This window comes from Schistocerca gregaria, chromosome 1, assembly GCF_023897955.1.
Source record: "Schistocerca gregaria isolate iqSchGreg1 chromosome 1, iqSchGreg1.2, whole genome shotgun sequence".
NCBI lineage: Eukaryota > Metazoa > Arthropoda > Insecta > Orthoptera > Acrididae > Schistocerca > Schistocerca gregaria.
In genome coordinates, this window is record NC_064920.1 from 442,186,574 (window position 1) to 442,210,650 (window position 24,077).

Consider the following 24,077-nt stretch of genomic DNA (forward strand, 5'->3'; position numbering starts at 1 on the left):
CCTGTTGTGAAAATATAAAACTGGGCATGAATAACAACAACATTAATAACAATAAAAAATAAAATGATTTCTTGTTCCCAGATAGAAACAACCTGACAAAACCAAAACAAAATAAAATCAATTAGAAACTGGAAGCTTCAGCCATTGTTATAACCTTATTTCTTTCAGTTGGAAAAAATAATGTTGAAAATGGGACGTTCGGTGGTTTTTCTACATTACATTTAAATGAATACTGGGATGATTTCTAAAACAATGTGATGGCTGATTACTTCCAGTGTCCTTACCCAATATGGCGTTCAAGACTGGATCCTCTGTATGGATATTATTCATCCTGACCCCTCAGCCACAGAGATGGGTATTCAGACGTTATGTCATGAGGAAATATCTTATGAAGCAATACTTGAAATGCAACTTCTCTGATTAAATAGGATAAATGCTAGCTAAAACAGTGTCTCCAAAGAGCTCATGCAAATAACTGTTAATATGTCTAACTGACATTCACTTTTTATTGTAAAGGTTAGGTTCAGCCCTCATATGGCTTGGTGTACAAGTCATGATTACTTTTATGCATTAAATTAGGCAACCACTTATGCAGTATAATCATTATCACGATATAAACATAATATGGTCAAGATATTTGGATAAAGAAAAGAACCTCACCCAAACTATGTTTATCAAATTGTGATATCTATCAATATTTATATGAATATAATAGAGGGAAACATTCCACATGGGAAAAATATATCTTAAGACAAAGTTTCTGTAACTTATCAAGCGAAAGCATTAGACACACACACACACACACACACACACACACACACACACACACACACACACACAAAACTTCAAGCTTTCGCAACCTATGGTTGCTTCTTCAGGAAAGAGGTTTGCCTTTCCTTAATCTAGCTTCTAAGATAAGTCGTAAGGTCAGTATTGCCTCACGTGTTCCAGTATTTCTACGGAATCCAAAATGATCTTCCCCGAGGTCGGCTTCTACTAGTTTTTCCATTCATCTGTAAAGAATTTGTGTTAGTATTTTGCAGCTGTGGCTTATTAAACTGATTGTTCGGTAATTTTCACATCTGTCAACACCGGCTTTCTTTGGGATTGGAATTATTATATTCTTCTTGTGTCTTGAAAGGAGGATATAAGAGGAATGTCAACAAAAGCAAAACGAGGATACTGGAATGTAGTCGAATTAAGTCGGGTGATGCTGAGGGAATTAGATTAGGAAATGAGACACTTAAAGTAGTAAATGAGTTTTGCTATTTGGGGAGCAAAATAACTGATGATGGTCGAAGTAGAGAAGACATAAAAAATGGCAAGGAAAGGATTTCTGAAGAAGAGAAATTTGTTAACATCGAGTATAGATTTAGGTGTCAGGAAGTCATTTCTGAAAGTATTTGTATGGAGTGTAGCCATGTATGGAAGTGAAACATGGACGATAAATAGTTTAGACAAGAAGAGAATAGAAACTTTCGAAATGTGGTGCTACAGAAGAATGCTGAAGATTAGACGGGTAGATCACATAACTAATGAGGAAGTATTGAATAGGATTGGGGAGAAGAGAAGTTTGTGGCACAACTTGACCAGAAGAAGGGATCGGTTGGTAGGACATGTTCTGAGGCATCAAGGGATCACCAGTTTAGTATTGGAAGACAGTGTGGAGGGTAAAAATCGTAGAGGGACACCAAGAGATGAATACACTAAGCAGATTCAGAAGGATGTAGGTTGCAGTAGGTACTGGGAGATGATGAAGCTTGCACAGGATAGAGTAGCATGGAGAGCTGCATCAAACCAGTCTCAGGACTGAAGACCACAACAACAAAACAACAACAACAACAACAACACAACACACACACACACACACACACACACACACACACACACACACACACACACAGAGGCACAAGCAGACATGTCTGCTTGTGCCTGTATATGTGCGAATGGATGTGTGTGTGTGTGTGTGTGTGTGTGTGTGTGTGTGTGTGTGTGTGTGTGCGTGTGCGTGAGCGCGCGCGAGCAAGTGTATATCTGTCCCTTTTTCCCCCCCAAGGTAAGTCTTTCCGCTCACGGGATTGGAATGACTCCTTACCCTCTCCCTTAAAACCCACATCCTTTCGTCTTTCCCTCTCCTTCCCTCTTTCCTGAAGAAGCAACCGTGGGTTGCGAAAGCTTGAAATTTGTGTGTGTGTTTGTGTGTTTTTTGTCTCTATCAATGTACCAACGCTTTCGTTTGATAAGTTACAGAATCTATGTCTTTAGAAATATTTATATGAATGTACGCGGGAAATAACTATTCATATAAATATTGATAGATATCATAATTTGATAAATATAGTTTGGATAAGATGAATGTATGTGGGAAATAGCTATTCCGTGTGAAGTTGCTAGTCCCATATTGTGCGCTTCCCTGGGTGGTGGATAGGGGAACGCTCACCAGATATGGTGGGTACTGAGGAAATAAAATACCCAGGGTGGACCAAAACTAGCAAGCCTCCGCCACTCTAAGAAGGGAAGGGGGTTGGTGGCAGGAAGGGTATCCGGCTCTAAAAACATTGCCAAAACAAGAGGAATGATGGATGCTTCTCAAGATAAATGTTCCGGAGTAATCACCTCCCATTCGGATCTCCGGGGGGAGGCGCTCTGCGAAGGATCCAAAGGTATTCAAGATCAGAGTGGGAACTCTAAACGTGGGAACGATGACGGGAAAGGGGAGAGAGATAGTAGACATGATGCAGAGGAGGAAGATAAAGCTTTGTGTGTGCAGGAGACAAGGTGAAAGGGCAGTAAGGCAAAGATCTTAGCTGATGGCTATAAGCTACTTTATAGTAGCGCAAGCCCGGAATAAAAAAATGGAGTTGGAGTTATTTTGCACAGAGAGCTTCAAGAAGAGGTATGTGAAGTCGGCAGATTAAATGATAGGATCATGTATGTTAAGGTGATGTTTGGTGGAGAAATGGTAACAGTGCTGACAGCCTATGCACCCCAAGCGGAATGTTCAGAGGACGAGAAGGAAAAATTTTGGGAGAGATTTGGATGGAGTAATGGTCGCAATACCAGAGAATGAAAGAGTGATAGTCGGAGGGGATCTAAATGGTCATGTTGGCAGAAGGAAAGGTGGGGAAGAGAGGTGGCATGGACAATGGGGGTACGGTGAGAGAAATGAGGAAGGAAAAGAGATAGTGGTGTTTGCAGTGGCTTTCGATCTAGTGTTTATGAATACCTACTTCCAAAGAAAAAGAGAAAAAACTAATAACATACAGGAGTGGCAAAAATAAAAGCCAAATTGATTACATATTATGTAAAAGGAAAAATAGTGAGGAGGTGCGAAATACAAAGGTATATGTGGTGAAGGAATAGCAACACAACATAAGTTGATCATAGCGGATTGTGAGACGAAAGTATGTAAAAGACAGAGCCACATAAATCAACATGAAAGGAAAATTAAGTGGTGGAGATTAAAGGTTAAAATTTGAGAGAGGAGTTTAGTGAAAAAGTACTGGGAAAGGTAAAATTGGCACAGAGTGTGCAGGAGTGATGGAAAATAAATAGTGCTGTTATAAGGAAGACCGTGAAGGAAGTGTTTGGGTTAACATCTGGGAGAAGGGTGCCAAAAGATAAGGAAGCATTGTGGTGGAATGAAGAGGTTGAGAAGGTTGTGAAGGAAAAGAAAGACGCTAGGAGGAAGTGGGATATGTCCGGAAGTGCTGAGGATGGACAAGCACACAAAAGTGCAAAGGAGGTGGCAAAACGAGCCGTGGCTAAAGGTAAAGCTGAGTCAGTAAGGGGGGCATACGAACAACTAGGGAAAAATCAGGATATGAGACAACTGATACGGATAGGCAAATCAAGAGATAAAGCTTCTAAGGATATAACAGCAATAAAAAAGAAAGAAAAATGAAACAGGAATAATTCTGCATGACCATGGAAAAATAATCCAAAGGTGGTTGAATTATTTTGAGAAATTCCTGAATGAAGAAAATGTAAAAGTGAAAACTGAGGAAGTAGGGGCAAATGAAGGATTAACAATGGATGTAAGTAGAGATGAAGTCAAATGGGCAGTTGAAAAGATGAAAAATGGGAAGGCAATTGGCCCAGACTAGATCCCCGTTGACTTATGGAAGTGTCTCGGTAAAAAGGGAATTGAACTCTTTTGGAATTTAATGAAGAAGATTTGGCGACAGGAGGAGATGCCAGACAAGGGGAGAACTAGTGTATGGATTCCAACATTTACGGGGAAAGGTGATGTGCAGGACTGCAGTCACTATAGAGGTATTAAACTGATGGCGCACACAATGGAAATTTGGGAAAGAGTTAGAGAAGCAATATTATGCAAGGAGACTGTGGTGTGTGAAGAACAGTTTGGGTTCATGCTAGGGAGAGGAACGAGTGATACAATACATGCTTTAAAGCGGATAGTGGAGAGACATGGGGAGTTACAAGCCAATCTACATATGGCTTTCCTTGATTTGGAGAAAGTATATGACAGAGTTCCAAGGGACAAAATATGGAGAAGCACGAGATAGCAGTGCGTGCCAGAGAAGTATGTGAGGTTAGTGAAGAAATGTACAGACAAGCAATGACACAGGTGAGAAGTAGTGTGGGCATGACAAAGGAGCTTCCAGTAAAAGTAGGGTTACATCAAGGGTCTACACTTAGTCCCTACCTCTTTGACCTAATCCCTATCTCTTTGACCTGATTATGGATGTACTGATGAAAGATGTGAAGAAGGTAGCGTCGTGGAGTATGATGTGGTTCTTTGTGAGCAGAGCATTGACAGACTTGAGGAAAAGCTGGAGGATTGGAGGAAGGCACTAGAAGAAAGAGGGATGAAAATTAGCAGGACAAAATCAGAATATTTAGCACTTAAGGATGTGCAGATGAGGTCTTGTAAGATTCAGGATGATCAGCTGAAATCTGTCTGCAAATTTAAATACCTGGGGTTGTACATACAGAGGGGAAGGAGGACTGGAAAACAAGATACAACACCGAATAAATTACTGTTAGAACAAGTGGAGGAAAATGAGTGGAGAGTTGTGTGACAAGAAAGTGAGCATTGGGTTGAAAGGGAAAGTGTACAAGTCGGTGGTAAGGCCTGCTATGATATACGGGGCAGAGACATGGACAATCACAGTAGTCCAGGAAAGGAAGATGGAAGTGGTGGAAATGAGGATGCTGAGGTGGATGTGTGGGGTAACAAGGAAGGACAGGATTAGAAATGAATTTGTTAGAGGAGCTGTGAAAGTGGGACCCATGGGGAAAAAGACACAAGACAGCAGAAAAAGGTGGTACGAACACTTACATAGAAAAGGGGAAGAGTATATTGGAAACAGAGTTGAAGATATAAAGATTGAAAGAGCAAGAAGGAGAGGAAGACTGAAGATGAGGTGGAAGGATAAGATATCCGGGGACCTAAGGGAGAAAGGATGGAAGAAGGAAGGGGCAATGGACGGAGTACTACGGAGGAGAAGGATTCAGAAGACCAACGCTGACCTTACATGACGTGGGACAAGGTGACGATAAAGAAGAAGAAGATGCGGGAAATAATTATCTTGCTATCCAACATTAAAAGTTTACACCAACAGTATAAGCACAGCCAATGCAATGCTCAGTGGTGGCTGTGTACATTGCAGGCATCTCGGTAGTTCCACACAGTCTGATGAAAAGAATTTTGCAGTTTTTGGACAGCTGCAAAGGGAGCCTAATGCTGACAATCCCAAACAATATGACCACTGCCCTACACACAACTGAATGCTGCCTGCTGGCACAGCAGACATGTGATGCAGCAAGGGAAGTATAAAAGCTGACCACAGATAGAAGGGGAATGATTCTAGCAGCCATGGAGACTGCAAATATGAAAACCCCCTAACATAGGCAACTTTGATGAAGGGCAAATTGTTGTGGTCTGGTACCTGGGAACAAGCATCTTGGAAAAGTGAAGCTGGTCAGCTATTTGGACACTACTGTCATGAGCATCTGTGGAAACTGGTTGAAGAATGGTTCAACACTGAATAAGTGAAAACGTGTCAGATTTCCACATCTCATCAAAGAATGTAGAGGTTGGAGGCTTGCTGGCTCTGTGAAGCAGGCTAGGCTATGATCTGTGGCAGATTTTCTGACAGAGGACAATGCTGGTGCAGGCACAAATGTTTCTGGGCATACTGATGAACATGGAGCTCCACAGCAGATAAACCACTCATTTTCCCATGTTTACCTAACATCATCAATTATGACAGCAGTGGACACAGTATCATTGAGATTTGGACTGTGTATCAACGGAAATGTGTCACTTGGATGAATCACATGTCTTGTTACACTATTTTGATGGTTGTGTCACCTAGGCAAAAAGCTGCTCAAATCAGGCACCATACCACACGTGTGGTGGTTAGGGCAGCACTGTGCTGTGTAGGACATTCACATGGGATACCACTGAACCTATGGTAGTAATTGACAACTGTGGACTACATGAACATTATAATGGACCACCTGCATCCCTTAATGCTCGACACTTTCCCTGATGGCAATGGCATCTTTCAGCAGGATGTCACAAAGCCAGAATCCCACTGCTTTGGCTTGAAGAGCATGATAGTGAACTTATATTGATGTCTTGGTCACAAAATTCACTTTGGCTAAACCTGATGGAACACAGGTGGAATGCTTTTGGTCAACAGCTCTGCACCCACAAACCACTGGGCCATAATGTACTTAATTAGAATTGGGTGATTTGTGTGTGGATCCCTGGTGCCAAGGGAAGGGTTCAGTATCCTTTGTCCTGAGGGTTGTTGGCTTTCTTGACCTCAGAACCTCTATTTATCACTCAAGTAGATCCTCAAATGGCATCACAAGGCTGAGTGCATTCTGTTCCAGTCCTCCCACAAAGGAACAATCATTGGCAGTACTGAGAACTGGATACAGGTCCTTCATATATCAGGCAGATACAATAACCACTGAGCTATAGAGGCAGACATGACTTGTCTTACAACTTTTCAATAAATCATCAGAGTATGGAGTCTTTTTTGCTACAGTTTTTCACTACACTCATAAGCAGATTGATGTATCAGTACAAATTATTTATATTCCAATAGCCTAGGCAGTAAAAGGAAATAATTAAGGTGAGTATGTACAAAAATCAATACCACAATGCGCACTATGTAGATCACTCATATTACAGTAAAGGAAGATAAAAGAATAAAGAGAAAAGATGATGGAACTGATGAAAGTGTTTAAACTGCAAAATCTTCTGGCCTGTAACGAAGGACATAGTAAGCTTAACTGAGAAATGAAGCACTGATGTCACTAAATGTACCTTCACATGACAGTTACTGAAGCTGTGAACACTTTAGAAATTGGTCACTTAGAAGAATATCGGGCCTAGGAAACTGGCCATTTTTAGCATAATTTACAGCCACATACATAACTGATGTAGAATAATACATACTAAAAAAGAACAAGAATCAAGATTTATTTTTCATATTTACTTTAATTCTTTGATAGATCATAAATTTTAACACTCCCCCCCCCCCCCCCCCCCCAACCCACCCACAAAAAAAAGTGTGAGGTGAATTATAGAGCAATTTCTTCCTCCTCAGCTTTCAAATTTCTTGCTCACAAGCATGATGTATTTGCAGCAAAGTTATAGCAAACTGTAAGACCTAATGAGTACACACACATAATTGTATCAATGCAATCATATTGGCTCAGCCATTTGCGACAGCAGGTGTTACATTATTTGATGTTGCTTTCAAAATAATTCTAGAAACTGACAACAGATGGCAGCAGCAGTCTGTTAATTGTTCTCATATGAAATGAGTCCAGTTTTTGAACGACAGGTGGCTCATGTGTTTGGAAAAATGCAACCCGACCTATACTTGGGTGCAGTCTTTTTAAGACAAAGTTGCTTTTCTCAGGTTAGGTCTCCAAAGTGTTAACACATTACTAGTTCATGAAAATATAAGTACACAGGAAGACATGCAACTGCTTACAGTTTCTGGAAACTACATATCTGGCGAAAGAGATACATACCTGGCTTTTAGTTTTTCACTCTCAACCTCAAATACATTGATCATGAGATCATAAACTTTCTGTTTGGATTTAACAGAACCCCCAACAGTGTGAGCAACTGCTGTTAGCTTTATAGGTGAAGCAGCTGCAGAGTTCCACAAGAATACTGATGGAGAATACTTATGACAACCTGCAGGTACAAATTCATAGGCACCTGGGAGGTTGACACAAGCTTTGTTCACACCCCTATCAACTGAGAGGTTTTGTACAGATCCAGCTCCAGATTTTTCAGACACAAGTTTGTATTGTACCTGAATATGAAAGCAAGATTAGAATAGTTATATAATTTATTAAGCAGTATTTTTTTACAAACACTTAATTTTAATATAATAGTAGTACAACAACAATAAAGTGAAGTTAAATGACATTTCTGGCTGATGGACTCCATGGTGTTAATTCACTTGCACATATTGAAAAGGAATTTTTAACTACTGCACTTCAGCATGTTTGATGTGAGTAAAATTATTATGTATGAGTGCTATTCAGAAAGTAGGGAACATTTCCGTCTGACACCGCTAGGTGTGCGCTGATTGCGTATATTTTGGTATGTATGCTCGGCAGCTCAGTCGGCATCCATCTGTGACAATGGGAATGTCTCTGCGCGTCTGTTTTTTTTTTATATTCGAATTTGAAATGTGCGCTGCAATCGAAAATCTCACCAGTTGTGACGTGCAGTCTGTGATACGGTTTTTGTTGGCAAAAAACATAAATCCTATAGAAATTTATCATGATTTGTGCGAAGTGTACGGAAATAACATAATAAGTGAATGTTCTGTCTGGAAATAGTGCATTCAGTTTAAAAATGGCCGAACGAACATTCATGATGAAGAGAAGAGTGGACGCCCGAGCATTGTGACTGACGATCTTGTCACTGAAGTTGATGACACGATTCGTGAAAACCATCGCTTCACAATAACAGAGCTTTCCCTTTCCTTTCCACAAGTTTCATGGACTTTGTTGTTTGAAATTGTCACTCAAAAGCTAGGTTACCACAAATTTTGTGTACAGTAGTAGAGGGGTTTTGGGCGCACGACAGCAAGGTCTTCAGCGCCCGTTCAGTAACTTAGTGAGACGGGTGTCAAGAAAAATCCCAGAACAGGAATATAAAATGGAACAGAAAACATGGGTAATAATCGTCGAAAAACATGTGCTCACCCACACTAAAGCGTGGGATGAAGCAGAGCGTCAGCAGTAAAACATGGACAACACAGGAAAATAATGATAGAAGAAGCTAAAACAATGTAGCAGATGGAAGTGGCTGGCTGACCGCAAGGAAAAAAGGGGAGGAGTCAACCACTCTGCAATACACTAAAACCTCCAGCCTAAAATTTTAGGCCAGAGTCCAGACACATCACAAAACTTAAAAACCCTAGACACACACGTCTCATCATTAGCTAAAACAGAAGGCAGATCCCCAGCAACTTGTGCTTTTGCCCGTGCATCACGGTATAAAATGCAGTCTGTTAAAATGTGCTGGACAGAGATGTGCACACCACAAGCATCACAAAACGGTGGATCCTCCCGCCGTAATAAAAAGCTATGTGTGAGAGGACAGTGCCCTATCCGAAGACGTGTGAGGGCCACCTCCTCCCGCTTGAGCAACCGGCAGGAGGAACGACACGGCCGAGTGGTTGACTTTATCAACCGCAGTTTATTGGCCATCACCGCCAGCCATTCGTCCTCCCACAACTCCATGCACTTCCTGTGGAGTGCAGCGATGACGGACTGCAAGGGAATAGGACACTGGACCACACCCTGCTCTGTGCAGGCCTCCTTGGCAGCCCGATCGGCCTGTTCATTGCCCCAGATGCCAACATGACCAGGCACCCAGCTGAAGGATACTTCTGTACCCCGCCGTTGGAGCAAGTACAGTTGGTCATGTATCAGCTGGACCATCGCCTCAGTCGGATACAGGTTCTGCAGTGATTGTAAGGCACTAAGAGAATCGGAGCAGAGAAGAAATCGATCGCCCCGAACACGATTCATCTGCTCCAGTGTCTTCAGGATCGCGTGGAGCTCCACTGCGAAAACTGTATATTCAGCAGGGAGGCGAATCCGGGTAACTTGATCGGGGAACACTACAGAACAGCAAAGGAAATTCTCCTGTTTGGAGCCATCAGTGTACATGACAGTGAAACCGTGATGCACATCTAAAATGTTAAAAAACAGACATTGGAATGTAAAATCTGGTGTGCGATCTTTCTTAAAATTAGTCAAATCTAAAATAAGTATGGGTCTCCGGAGGAGCCAAGGGGGGGATCTGCTCCAACCGCGACGCAAAACACGAAGACCACCCATAGACATCGCAGCAAGGCAATCCTGTGAGCGAATCCCATAGGGCTGCGTCTCACGTTGCCGGTTATGAAATAACTGTGCCAGAGGAGGCTGAGCAATGGCAGGGTATGCAGGGGTGTATGGTGTGAACAAAGTTTTATACGCCTGGCGCACCGTAAGTAGCCGTCGCCGCATAGGAAGTGGCGGTTCACCAGCCTCTGCACAGAGGCTTGGTATGGGGCTAGTTCGGAATGCCCCAGTGGCCAACCGAAGCCCTTCATGGTGCACAACGTCCAACATCTTCAAGTAAGAAGGCCTCGCAGACCCATACACCATGCACCCATAATCGAGCCGAGATCGCACAAACGCCCTGTAAAACTGGAGCAGACAAGATGAGGTAACCATGTGAGCTTCGAGTCAAAAATGAGCCCCAGAAACCTCACCGTGTCTTTAAAAGTGAGAATAGTGTCCCTCATCCGCAACTCAAGAAAGGGTAAAATCGAACGAGAACAGTTAAAAAGAACACATACAGACTTCTCGGTGAAAAACTTAAAACCACTCTTCCGCGCCCAGTCATCCAAACGTCTAATCGTAAGTTGCAACTGACGAGTTGTCGTTGCAAGGCTTGAAGAAGAGCAAAACAAAGAGAAATCATCCACAAACAAAGAACACTGGACAGGACTTTTCACTATGGACGTAATGCTATTAATAGCGATGGCAAAGAGAGTCACACTTAAAACGCTACCCTGAGGGACACCGTTCTCCTGCTCAAAGCGATCAGACAAGACGTCACCAATTCGGTATCTAAAATATCGTGGCGAGAGGAAAGACTGAATAAAAAGAGGAAGACAACCCCGAAAACCTCATTCGTGAAGTTGCTCCAGGATGAGACGCCTCCAAGTGGTATCGTAGGCCTTCTCAATGTCAAAAAATACACCTAGAAGGTGATGACGGCGTAGGAAAGCTTGTTGTATAGCCGCCTCCAGTAGGGTCAGGTTATCAAAGGTGGAACGAAACTTCCTGAACCCACACTGAAAGCGACTAAGGAGTTGCCGGGATTCTAACATCCAGACAAGGCGGCGGTTGACCATCCGCTCCAAGGTCTTCCCTATGCAACTAGTGAGGGCAACACTACGGTAGCTACTCGGGCTCGTGCGGTCTTTCCCAGGTTTTAAAAAAGGGATTAAAACTGCCTCACGCCACGCGTCAGGAAAGTGACCCGACGCCCAAATTCCATTAAAAAGTGCGAGGAGGATTTCTTTGTTGCGCATTGTGAGGTGCCATAGCATACTGTAATGGACCCTGTCGTGACCAGGGGAGGTGTCACGAGTTCCAGACAATGCAGAATCCAGCTCCCACATTGAAAATGGGCAGTTGTAAACTTCATGAGATGTGGACTGGAAGTTCAGACTACATCTCTCAGCAACGGCCCTATGACGCTGGAAATCTGGATCCTGACTGGTTGTTGCAGTAACTGTGGCAAAATACGCTGCCATAGTCTGGGCAATGTCTCGCAGATCCGTGTGGAGAGTGCCGTTATTCAGTACAGCAGCTATGGGACACCCCCCTCCCCTGCCAGAAATTCTCCTGATGGTCTCCCACACAATGGAACTTTTGGTGGAACGATTAATGGTGTTCAGGAACTGTTGCCATGACCTCTTCTTGCTCTCACGAATAATGCAGCGACACCTTGCCCTCGCCACCCGAAATACTGCAAGATTCTCAGCAGTCGGCCGAGACTTGAATCGACGCAGAGCCGCATGTCTGGTCCTGATGGCAGAGCGGCAGTCGGCACTCCACCAAGGCACAGGTGGCCTCTTCCGGGGGCCCATGGACTGTGGAATGGATGCTGCAGCAGCGTGGTGGACCGTTTCGGTAATATGATCCACCCACACCTCAACAGTCGCACAGTGTTCGAATTGGGCGAACTGGCTATAAAGTGTCCAGTCAGCTCCACTGAGAACCCATCGTGGTGGTCTCCTTTTGGGGCCCACGCCATCTGGCAGGTGAATCCAGATGGGGAAATGATCACTGCCATGCAAGTCAGCGACCACTTCCCAGTGAGCACTGGCGGCAAGAGCTGGGGAGCAAAGCGAGAGATCAATGGCAGAGAACGACCCAGTCGCTGTGCAGAAATGAGTACTCTGTCCTCCATTGAGCAAGTAGGCACAGGATGACAGGAGAAGCCTCCCAATTGCTCTACCCCTGGGGCAAGTAATTGCAGAGCCCCAAAGCACATTGTGGGCGTTAAAATCACCACAAATAATGAATGGTTGGGGGAGTTGTGTAAGAAGGTCGGTGAGGGCCAATTCATCAAGTGCCCCATGTGGGGGCAAGTAAAGTGAACAGACAGTCAATGGATGACGTACTTGCACAGACACAGCGACAGCCTGTAAAGTCGTCATAAACGAGAGAGGCGAGGAGTGGTAATCCGTCCTGACGAAAATACCTACACCTCCTCTAGCTCTCTCTCCATGCAGGTCGTCCTTTTTGTGGAGTGAATAGCCTCGCAGCTCAGGGGAGTATGAGGGATGGAAATAAGTCTCCTGGAGACAGAGACACAGTGGTCTACCCTGAGAGAGTAGACGAAGTTCCTCCACATGCGTCCTGAACCCTTGCAAGTTCCACTGAAGGGTAGGAGCCATCTATGTTGGGGGTAGCACCTTCATGCTGTCTCTCCGACGGGGCGGAGAGACCGCAGCAGGTGGAGGGGCAGGTGTGGGGTGAGCTGATTGCCCCACACATACGTCGTATTCCATCAACTCTGGTGAAGAATCAGATGAAGCCTCACGTAAAACAACAGCCGCATGGTCAGACGGTTTACCACGGGATTTGACCCGGTGTTGCTGCGGTACAGGAGCTTTCTGTGGTTTGGTGGGCTTTGGGGGAGCTGATGTGGGGGTGGTAATTGGCGCACTGAGCTTGGGAACAGCCTCAGCTGTTGGAGGCGACAGGGGCTGGCCCAAGTTCGCCACTATACCCTTGTCTGCCGTTCGACTAGGGGCTACCGGCTCTGAAACACTGGCTATGTTGAAAGTGCACTGACAGCTGCAGGTGTTAGTGCCAACACTCACCACCTCGGTCTGCGTTGAGGCATAGACTTTTGGAGTAGGCTTCTGAACCAGGGATGCGAAAGATGTAGCAAATGTGGGAGGTTGCATCGACTTATAGATCTTCTTGGCCTCACCATAGGGGATTTGCTTGGTTGTTTTGATTTCCTGGACTTTGCGTTCCTCTAAAAATATTCGGCAGTCCCTACTCCAAACAGGGTGGTTCCCAGAGCAATTAATACATTTAGCCGGAGACGAGCAACCAACTCCTTCATGAGCAGCCTTACCACAGTTGCCACAAGTCGCTTTGCCTTTACATCCTAAGGTGGTATGCCCAAAACGCTGGCATTTAAAACAGTGCATTGGGGTCGGGAAATAAGGCCTCACACTAAGGCGAAGGAAGCCAGATTTAACATGTTCAGGAAGTTTTGTGGTACTGCAGGTCAGAATAAAGATTTGACAAGATTGCCATCAACCCTCTTCATGATGTGTTGGACATCAACGATACCTTCCGGAGCCCACTCATGTTGCAGTTCGTCCTTGGGAATGTCAACTAGATCCCGGCATGTCACAACACCTTTGCTGTAGTTCAAGGTGCTGTGCAATTCAGTGTCTATGGCATACTCTCCGAGACATTTAGCAGATTGGAGGTTAGTTGCTTGCTGGGAAGTGGAAGTTCCCACTAGCAAGGTCCCATTACGTAAGCGCTTCACTGATTTCAAGGAGCCACAGATGCCCTCCAATCCCTTTTGTATATAGAAGGGCGAGACCTTCTCGAAACAACCCTCCTTCCGTTTCACAATGAGAAATACATTCTGAGCACCAGAATGCATCCTGTTACTAAAGACTTCACTTGTCAAAGATGTGCTGCAGTCAGGGGGACTGACTGCACGAGCCCTCTTCAGAGACTGGGTGTTAGAACCCTCCAGCGGCCCACCCTTTCCGCTGGGAGGAGGAAAAAAGGATTTCGAAGGATCCATCTTGGTCCCACGAGCAGCTAGGGAACTAGAAGTCCATCTAGACAAAGCCCCGCGTGCCTAGGTAAGCCTTATACAACTGAGGTGTGGCAGGTTCCCCAGAGGTTGCCCGCTAATGACTGTTCCACCATAACAGCCATGCATCTCATCGGCGCGCAGCACACCTTGAGATTGAGGGGTTGTTTATAGAGGTTTATTACATCCTCGCGATCCGAGCGGCCAAGCCAAGATCCCCACTCCCTGAGACACACAACATTCCACCGCCGCACCGCACGGTGGTCGTTAAAGCATGCCCAGAGCTTACGGTGACAGGGGACTTGCGGCACTTACCAGTCCCCAGCTCAGGAACCCCGGGGTCGCCAAACCCGTACACAGCAAATGAATGCTGAGCCCCTGGGGGCAAATTTTGTGCACAATGGGTGCCCAAAACACTTACAGAGCACCATAAAGAACAGCGAATGTGGGGGGGGGGGGGGGGGGGGGGCAACGTTGACATTTCTGGAAGCCTACCACAAACATGGTGATTCATTACTGGATGGAATTGTAACCAGTGACAAGACTTGGGTGAAACATGTCAATTGTGAGACAAAATTACAGTCCATGGAGTGGAGGCACACAAAGTCCCCCCGAAAACCAAGAAAATGTTTGCAAACCTTGTCAGCAAGGAAGTTGATGGCGACAAGGTTTTGAGATAGGCAAGGTGTGCTTCTTATTGATTTTCTTGAATGTGAAGCAACCATAAATTCTGCCCAGTACTGACAAACTTTGCACAGCCTTATAAGAGCAGTTCAAAATAAACACCGAGGAAAGATGGTGTCCAAAATCTTGTTTTTGCTCAATACCTGACCTCACATAGCAAATTGTACTAAAGAACTCCTTAATCCATTCAAATGGGAAATATTCCCTCATCCGCCCTACAGCCCTGATCTTGCACCAAGCAACTTCCATTTGTTTCCCAAGATGAAGAACTGACTTGCAACACAGCGCTTTGATGACGACGCGGAACTCCAGGCAGGCGTGACTCACTAGCTGATGTCTCAGGTGGCAGAATTTTACGACGAAGGTCTTTCAAAGCTTGTCCACCACTATGATAAGTGCCTCAATGTGTTTGGTGGCTAGGTGGCAAAGTAGTATGTCAGTCGCCCTTTCATATGTATATAATAAAATGTATTTCTTGCAATGTATTTCTTTTTAAATGCCAAAACGTTCCCTGCTTTCTGAATAGCCCTCGTATAAAATGGTTATTGTTTATAGTTGACGAGTTAACCCTGAGTGTAGAATTTAGAGTTTCTGTAATGTCAGTGATCAAGGAAGGGGCAGGGAACGAGGGGAGGGGGAAGGTGGAGGAGGAAGAGATGATGAAGCCTAATATCAGCTCACAACTTGCTCCTCTTAAAAATCATCCAAAGAGCTGCCAGGTTTAAAAACCCAACACACATCACTAACTGAAGGTTTTTTTCAAAGAGACAAAAATACGCTGCCATTAATCCTCTCTCTTTAAGAAAGATGATAAGAGAGAAGTCAATAATTAACAACTTGTTTCACTACTGAAATTATTTTCCTATCTTTGTATGTGATGTATTGTAGAATAGTATCACATCTCAGCAACAATAATATCCTCAACAAATCACAGTTTGGGTTTCAGAAGCATTGCTCTACTAATTAATTAACAAAATAGTGCAGGTTGGTATTTTCCGTGACCTATTTAAGGTGTTTGAATGTGTGAATCACGGTACTCTCATAGATGAATTAAGTTTTATGAGGCTGATGGTATAGTCAACTAATGGATAATGTCACATCTAACCAAAGATTGCAGAAAGCTGTACTTAGTAGATCAGCCAATGTAGTCCAGGGACATTATTCTGAACAGGAAGAAATCACTTATGGGGTTCCCCAAGACTCAGTCTTAGGTCCGCTATTGTTCCTCATATATATAAACAATCTTCCGTCTAATATAAGACAAGCAGAATTAGTTCTTTTTGCAGATGGTACTAGTATTATAATCAATCCAAGCATACATACAGAAACAGAAGAAACGGTAAACAATGTTCTTAAAAGTATCACTGACTGGTTTTCTGTGGGTGGTCTCACCTTCAATTTTAAGAAGATGCAACATATTCATTTCTGCACATCTAAGGGTACTATACTAATGATAAGTATGACACAAAAGAGGAAATAATAAATAGATTGGAAACTTCAAAATTCTTACTGATGAGAATTTAAACATTATGTGATTCCTAAAACAATGTAGTTCAGCCACATTAGCATGAATCATTGCGAGTCTTGGGGATAGGCGAACTGGTAAGTTGACATATTTGCATATTTTCATTCAATAATGCATACGGAGTAATGTTTTGAGGTAACTCATCTTTATGGAAAAAAGTCTTCATTGCTCAAAAATGAGTTGTATGAATATGTGCTGCTCACACATAATCATCCTGTAGACACCTGTTTAAAAAGTTATGTATTCTGACTGCTGCTTCACATTATATTTATTACCCCATGAAGTTTGTTGTAAATAATTCACTATAGTTCGAAAGGAACAGTGATGTACATAATTACAATACCAGAAGAAAAAGACATTCATTAGCCCATGTTAAAGTTGTCTTTTGCACAAAAAACAGTGGACAACACTGCAACAAAAATTATTGATCACTTACCTGTCGGTATAAAATGTCTGACAGTCAACAAGATAAAACTTGAAAACAAGCTGAAAAAAGTTTCTCCTTGATAACTCCTCCTATTCAATAGAAGAATTTCTATTACTGTAATTTGGAAGAAGTGGTGGATACAAATTACTAACTCACGTATGTATATTTTCGTAAAAAATAAACAAAATCTTAAAAATGTTCAGCAATTAATTTGTGATCTGAATGTAAAAGGACTTGTTCCACATCATTAAGATTTATCATGCAAAACAATCCACGGAACATGAAACTAACCAACACGAATCATTACGTTACATTTTCATGGCCTTCCTTCACAGGAGGCTGTGGAAGGATTGGAAAATAATTTAGAATCCTGACATGCCACTGGTGATCCTAAATTATACGGATGCCTCTCCTATCTTCCTTGGCCAAAATCAAATCCTGACAGCTCATTTGTCAAGACTCATATATCTCAAATCAAATGATATGATATGATTTATGTCTTTCACAATGTATTGTTTTTCAGTGTTCATTTTGTTGACTAAATAATGACTACTTTCTTAGGCTCAATAGAGGAAAAATAGCACCTATTGTAATCACTTCTGATTTTCTTGCTATAAATGAGAGTACTTCTGTTTTACTCTGAGAAAAGTACGCCCCAGTAGCTGAATGGTCAACACGGCGGAATGTCATTCCAAGGGGCTCGGGTTCGATTTCCGGCCAGGTCGGAGATTTTCTCCACTCAGGGACTGGGTGTTGTGTGATCATCATCATCATCATCATCATCATCATCATCATCATCATCTCATCACCATCGACATACAAGTCACCGAAGAGGCGTCAACTCAAAAGACTTGCACCAGATGAATGGTCTACCCAATGGGAGGCCCTAGCCACATGACATTTCGATTTCCAGTATGAGAAAAAAGGTAAGTGTTGGAGATTTTCTAGAAATGTGTGTGTTATAATCTTTAGAAATATAAAGAATATTTACTTTTACAAGGTGGGGGGGGGGGGGGGGATCAAATATGTATAACAGCAACAGGTATCAATAAACAATGCAAAATGTTTTAGAGGTACATGTTAATGAGGATATAAAATCATAAAACTTATACCCACAATCTTCTAAAATGAGCTTTTTCCACAATTTTATTTGTCTACATTGAAAGCCTACATGGGATGTCTACATTGAGTATGAGGATTTGATAAGTTGATATACATTGCATATTTCCATTCACTGGTGTCCTAATGGTGTAATGCACAGCAGTATGGAACTGTTTTCACAAAAAATATTCACAGAAGAAAATGAATAGAATTCTGTGTAAAGTAACACAAATTTTAAATGTGTATTTGTTCTCTGATGAAATTTGTCACCTATGACTAATAGGGTTAATGTGCAGTGGCCTCAGAAACCATTCCAGTTAACTGTGCACCCATTACATAGATGCACATGATACATCAGCAGATCCCTGTATCCTACAATATATTATTAGGACTTCTGTTCCATTACATGTAAACACTTGTCAAAAAATTACTATTCTGAATTGTACCCAGCTGCTGTGAGAGATCCACTGCATGCTGTGCTTTATGATGCTGCCATTCCTGCCTTCAGCATATACCAACAGGCCATGATAACTTGTTAATTTAGGTGACTGTTTTCAATGATACAAGCATCCAGTTGCAGTATTCCTGCACTCATGCCAATTTCTCAGTTCTCTAACATGAGGTTATCAGAGGTAAATGTGTGATGTAAATGTTATCGTGCTGCTGCTGTTGTTTGCTAATGAATGGATGCTGATAAACTGAAAACAGCAGTACTGGGATTTAACATCCCACTTCCACCATTGTTATTAGAAAGGAGGATACTAACTCAGTCAGACAAGAAAGATGGAAGATATCAGTTATAAAAATTTTCTGGAATCAGTCTGGCTTTTGTGTAAAGTGATTTATGGAAACTGCAAAGCCTTTAGCAGAATTTTTGTTTGTTAGGTTTAACTCTACTCTCTTCACATATGAGGCCAGCATCTAGAATCAAAGTAGAAGAGCAGTTCTAGCAAACTGAAGCTGTTGAAAAGGCCTTGAAGCACACATGGGTAGCTCAATCTGTGTGACCATTGCTCCAAAAAGGAAGGGTTTGTTTTCAATCCCGCCCCAACACACAGTTTTAATCTGCAGGAAAGAGACTAATCTATTAACTTTGTTTGGCAGCACTGAACTGATGCATGGTCTGCTGCAATGTGGCCCTTCTACCTATCATTTCAGATCAAGCTACCTGATAGCTACACATCACCCACACACTGTTGAACATGACAGCGAATTTATTTTGAATGTTTAGTATCCCCACTAGTGGACATTAATATGGACAAAGATTAGCTGGCGTGGGTCCCGTGGGAAAGTAGTACGGCAAGCTGGTACAGATGGTGTAGGTCTGTGGGTAAAGGCACTGACACATGTGTTCATCTGTGTTTGGTGACAGGCTACGGCCTGTCAGTTCTTATGCTGATGTTAACTACCTCAGACCTGGCCTTTGCCTCACTTTGTGCTCTTTTTCCCATGATAATGCTCAGCTGCTTGTGCTGGTCGCATTTTGTGTTTATCTCTGTGCTAGTCTCTACGTGGTGTTCAGAGAATCTCCTCCTGTCATAGATTGACTTGCACATAAAGTTTTGTTCGCTCTATTGAGGTCTAGCTCCCTGGCTTTGTCAGCTAGTACAGTTAACTTTCTGGGACAGTGCTGGTTTTGTAGCATTGTCATGCCCTGTGTAAATACAAAAGAATGAATGTACTCAGGGTATTCCATTCTAGGCCTTTGAATGGTGTTTTCGAATACCCCACTATTGTCATGACTTCACAGCTGAAGTGCCTTTTTTGAGTGGTTCTAATTATTTTACCATAATCAATCATGTTGAGACCTGGCGTCTAGGACTAACTTTCCACCACTGCCACCTGGACTATCAGTGAACATGCAAACAGAGTATAATACTATGTCATGCCAAACACTGCAACTTCTTGATGCCAATGTTGGATCGGCTAGTTCTAGATAATGACACTCTAATACAACACGGCATGGGTATAATCTTAAAACATGAAATTTAAGTTATTAAGCCTTAGAATACCAGTAACTTTAGTCAATAACGGCATGATGGAAAGATGCTGATATGCGTGGAATTGTTATATTTACCCCAAAAATAAAGAAGCAAAGTGCACAAAATAAATATGCCGTTGTAAATGTGTAAGTAACAAGCAAGATCATTAATCGAAAGTACAGATTGGAATATCAACACTATTAAGAAAAGAACAGATTGTTACTTACTGTAAAGATGACATGCTGAGTTGCAGACAGATGTAATACGGAACTGTTACACACTGGGCTTTTAGCCACAGCCTTCTTCAGAAAAAAACACACACACACACACACACATTCACACAAGCAGGCACATCTCACGCACACATGACTGCTACTTCTGCCCACTCCAGCTAGAATGAAACCGTCACATTGAATGAAAGCAGCAATCTGGAGTGGGACAGGGAAGAGGGATGGATAGCAAAGATCGGCTGGGAGGAGAGAAGGGCACTTTCTGGTGGAGTGTGCAGAGACTAGATGGTGTCAGGATTAAGCAGCCAGGCAAAGTGTTGGGTGGCTGTGGGGGAGGGGTAAGGGGTGGGGTGGGGTGGGGTGGGGGGATAGGGAGTGGAAAAGGAGAAAAGCAGAGAAGAGGATAAGACTGGTAAGTGCATTGGCAGAGAGCAGTGCATAATGAGGGTAAGTTGATGTTGGGATGATTTTGGGAGTGGAGAATGTGTGGAAGGATAAATCCCATTCGCACAGTACAAAAATGTTGGTGGTGGTGAGGAGGCTCCAGATGGCCCAGTTCTGCAGCAGCCACTGAAATCATGCATGTTATTTTCAGCTGCATGTTATGCCACAGGGTGGTACATTTTACTCTTGCTCGCAATATAGTGGTGGCCATTCATCCTGGTGGACACGTGGTTGGTAACCGTACCACTGTAAAAAGATGTGCACTGATTGCAGTAGAGCTGGTACACAACATAGACTGCTTAGCTTCTGATGGGATGGGATAAGTCTGTGAGAGGACTGAAATAGGATGTGCTGGTTGGGTGGATACGACAGGTCTTGCAGCTGGGTCTTAAAAGGGGATATGGGAATTAGGAGTCACACTGGGGTGGACTGGGATGTTGTGGAGGTTGGGTAGGTGACATCACTCTACTTTAGGAGGAGTGGGAAGGTTCTTGGGTAGGATGTTCATCATTTCCGTGTCCTGAAAAAAGGATGTGGCTCTGCTTTTCCAGTCCAGAGCGGTATTGTGTGACGAAAGAGTGCTCTTAGTAACAAGTTCTCGGGCTGTTAGGAGGACTGGATGATATGACATGGGAAATCTGTTTGGATACTAGGTCTGGGCGATAGTGCCTGTCTGTGAAGGTCTTACCAAGACCTTCAACATACTGGGAAGGGAGTTCTTGTCACTATAGATATGCTGTCCCTGGTGGACCTGGCTGTATGGGATGGATTTTTTGATGTGGAAGCAGTGGCAGCTTTAGAAAAGCCGCTACTGTTGCTAGTTGATAGGTTTAATGTGGCCAGAGATGTGGATGGAGCCATCAGAGACAAGGAACCAAGCAGCAATTCGTGTGATATTACTAACTATAAAAGGAAATATCAACCTTGTGAGAACTTCACAGTTTATGTAACAGAGACTAAACTTCAAGGATAGCAAAGGAACTCTGATAAGGGAGGTTGTAGGGTTGCGGATGGGGATTGGAGAACAGACCGAATGATCGTATGGTTTAAAAACATCAGGAATCTCATTCTAAAGTTGTTCACTGTGAGGGATCGATCTTCAGGAGATATCATTCTTGGACAGCAAACAAGATGAATGTATTGTCCTTGGCACCCATTAAAACTGTTGTAACTGGTTGTACCGCACTGTTGTAACTGGTTGTACCGCTACCTGAATGGTCGTGGGGTGGCCGATAAAGCGCAGCAGGGCCAAACGGAGAGCAGCCCGCGAACAAACCATCGAACAGAAAGGATGGACATGAAACAACGATGGACGATCGAGAGAGACCTTACAATGACAACAAACAAGAAGCTACGGAGTGACAGGGACAACCACATGAATCCAATACGTCCACTAGTAATGAAAACAAAGAATGATAAACATGCTGTCTGTTGTCAAGGCGATATGTCAAGACTGGCGCAACGATGAGATTCGCTGGCTGAGCGAGAGACAGGTGCTTAAATACATGATCAGGGGCGCCACTATTGGCCGCTGGGACTACGTGTTCCACTGTGGTGCCCTCACACAAAATGTAGGCCAGGAGGTGTGCGCCGCCATGGCTTACGGCGCGATGGTGCAGAGACCTCTAGGGGTCTAAGAGGCGCAGGTACAAAATCCATGGTGCGCGATACCAGATCCCTCCCCCCTGAAATTTGCGCGTAGGGGCAGAAATGCCCCAGATGGTGCATTCGGGTGGAGCTGATTATGATGGCAGCGCTCCAACCCCTTTGACGTCTGCACCGACGTCTCACGCCGCCCATGGGCTGTGACAACTGTGGTGGGCATCCAACCAGCCTTGCGCCCATACTCGCAGGCCCACACAGCCATTGCGAGGGCCAGGAGTGGGGGCAAGAGGGGGATGGCATCAGCAAATGGAGCAGAGTCCGCGGCTGTCGCCCATGAAGGAGCTCTGCCGGACTGCGTCCATCAACTGGTGTAGTGTGATAGGTGCTCAAAAACAGGGTGAGGGCCGACGTGGTTGGAGATGTGTCGACGGCCTTTGTCAACTGGTTGAAAGGGGGGCTACAGATATGTTTGATACCATTGGCTTGACAGAAGTTGCAGAAGGAGGATGCTGTGAATTGGGGACCATTATCAGAGACCAACATGTGTGGCAGGCCCTCAATGGTGAGAACCTGGGCCAGGGCCATGAATGTAGCCTCCGTGGTGGTGGATGCCATGCAGACGACATATGGGTATTTTGAGTAGGCATCAACGATGAGTAACCACATGGACCCCATAAATGAACCCACAAAATTGATATGGATGTGATCACAGGGCTGGCAAGACACAGGCCAGGGTGCAAACGACTGAGGGGGGCTTGCCTGGTGACGCACACACACAGTGCACCCATGGACCAGGCGGTCAATATCGCCATCAATGCCGGGCCAATACACGTACCGGTGAGCCAAAACTTTCATACAGGACATACCCCAGTGCCCCCGCGGTGTAACAAACTGAGCACCCGAAGCCGTAAATCCTGGGTGATGACCACCCGATGGGCATCCAACTCCGTGGCCAACAGAAGGACATCATCAACCACAGAGAAGTGTGGGACAGGTGGTACCAGGGGCTGAAATTGGACTGTATCCAATGAGTAACATAGGAGGGCCACCCGTGGACCACGTAGTGGAGAACCTGCTGCAAGATAGGGTCATGGTGGGTAGAGGTGGCAATGTGAGCAGCCATAAGAGGCAGACTGTCCAGGACATCCCCGTGGGTGGAATCAATGTGAAAACAGAGGACCTCCTGTTGGTCAAAGGCAGGATTGGAAACTGCTGGGAGACGTGACAAAGCATCCGCATTAGCATGGTGGGCTTATACCGCATGGTGTAAGCGTAATTTCACAAAAACAACGGCCAGTGAAGACGATCGCAAGGGCTTCCTTTTAAATCTGGCTGTAGGTCTGTTGTGCTAGGGTCAACGTCTTAAGAGGCATAAGTGATGGGCTGTTCTGAGCCATCGGCATCCCAATGCGCAAGGACGGGCCCAATGCCATATGCCGATGCATCAGCTGCCACAACCAAGGGGTGGTACTGAGAGAAGGGAGTAAGGGAAGGGTCGGACTTCAGTATCACCTTTAAATGGAGAAAAAGACTGGTCACAGGCAGGAGTCCAAGCAAAAGATACCCCTTTGCGACGCATGTGACTGAGGGTTTGACTAATGGAGGCATCCTGGAGCAAGACCTTTAACAAGTAACCTTGCCCAAAAACCCCTGGAGTTCAGATAAGTCCTTGGGATGAAGAAGGGCCTCAATGGCCATG

The 24,077-nt window shown here is 44.0% G+C and overlaps 1 protein-coding gene across 1 annotated transcript in view; it reads right to left on the reverse strand.

Moving 5' to 3' along the window:
* Positions 1–24,077, reverse strand: part of LOC126351630 (nodal modulator 3) — a 161,093-nt gene that overhangs the window by 19,371 nt on the left and 117,645 nt on the right. The window contains exon 10 of the mRNA XM_050002621.1: positions 8,026–8,315. Coding sequence (XP_049858578.1) covers positions 8,026–8,315 — 290 coding nt within the window. The remainder of the gene's footprint in view (positions 1–8,025; positions 8,316–24,077) is intronic.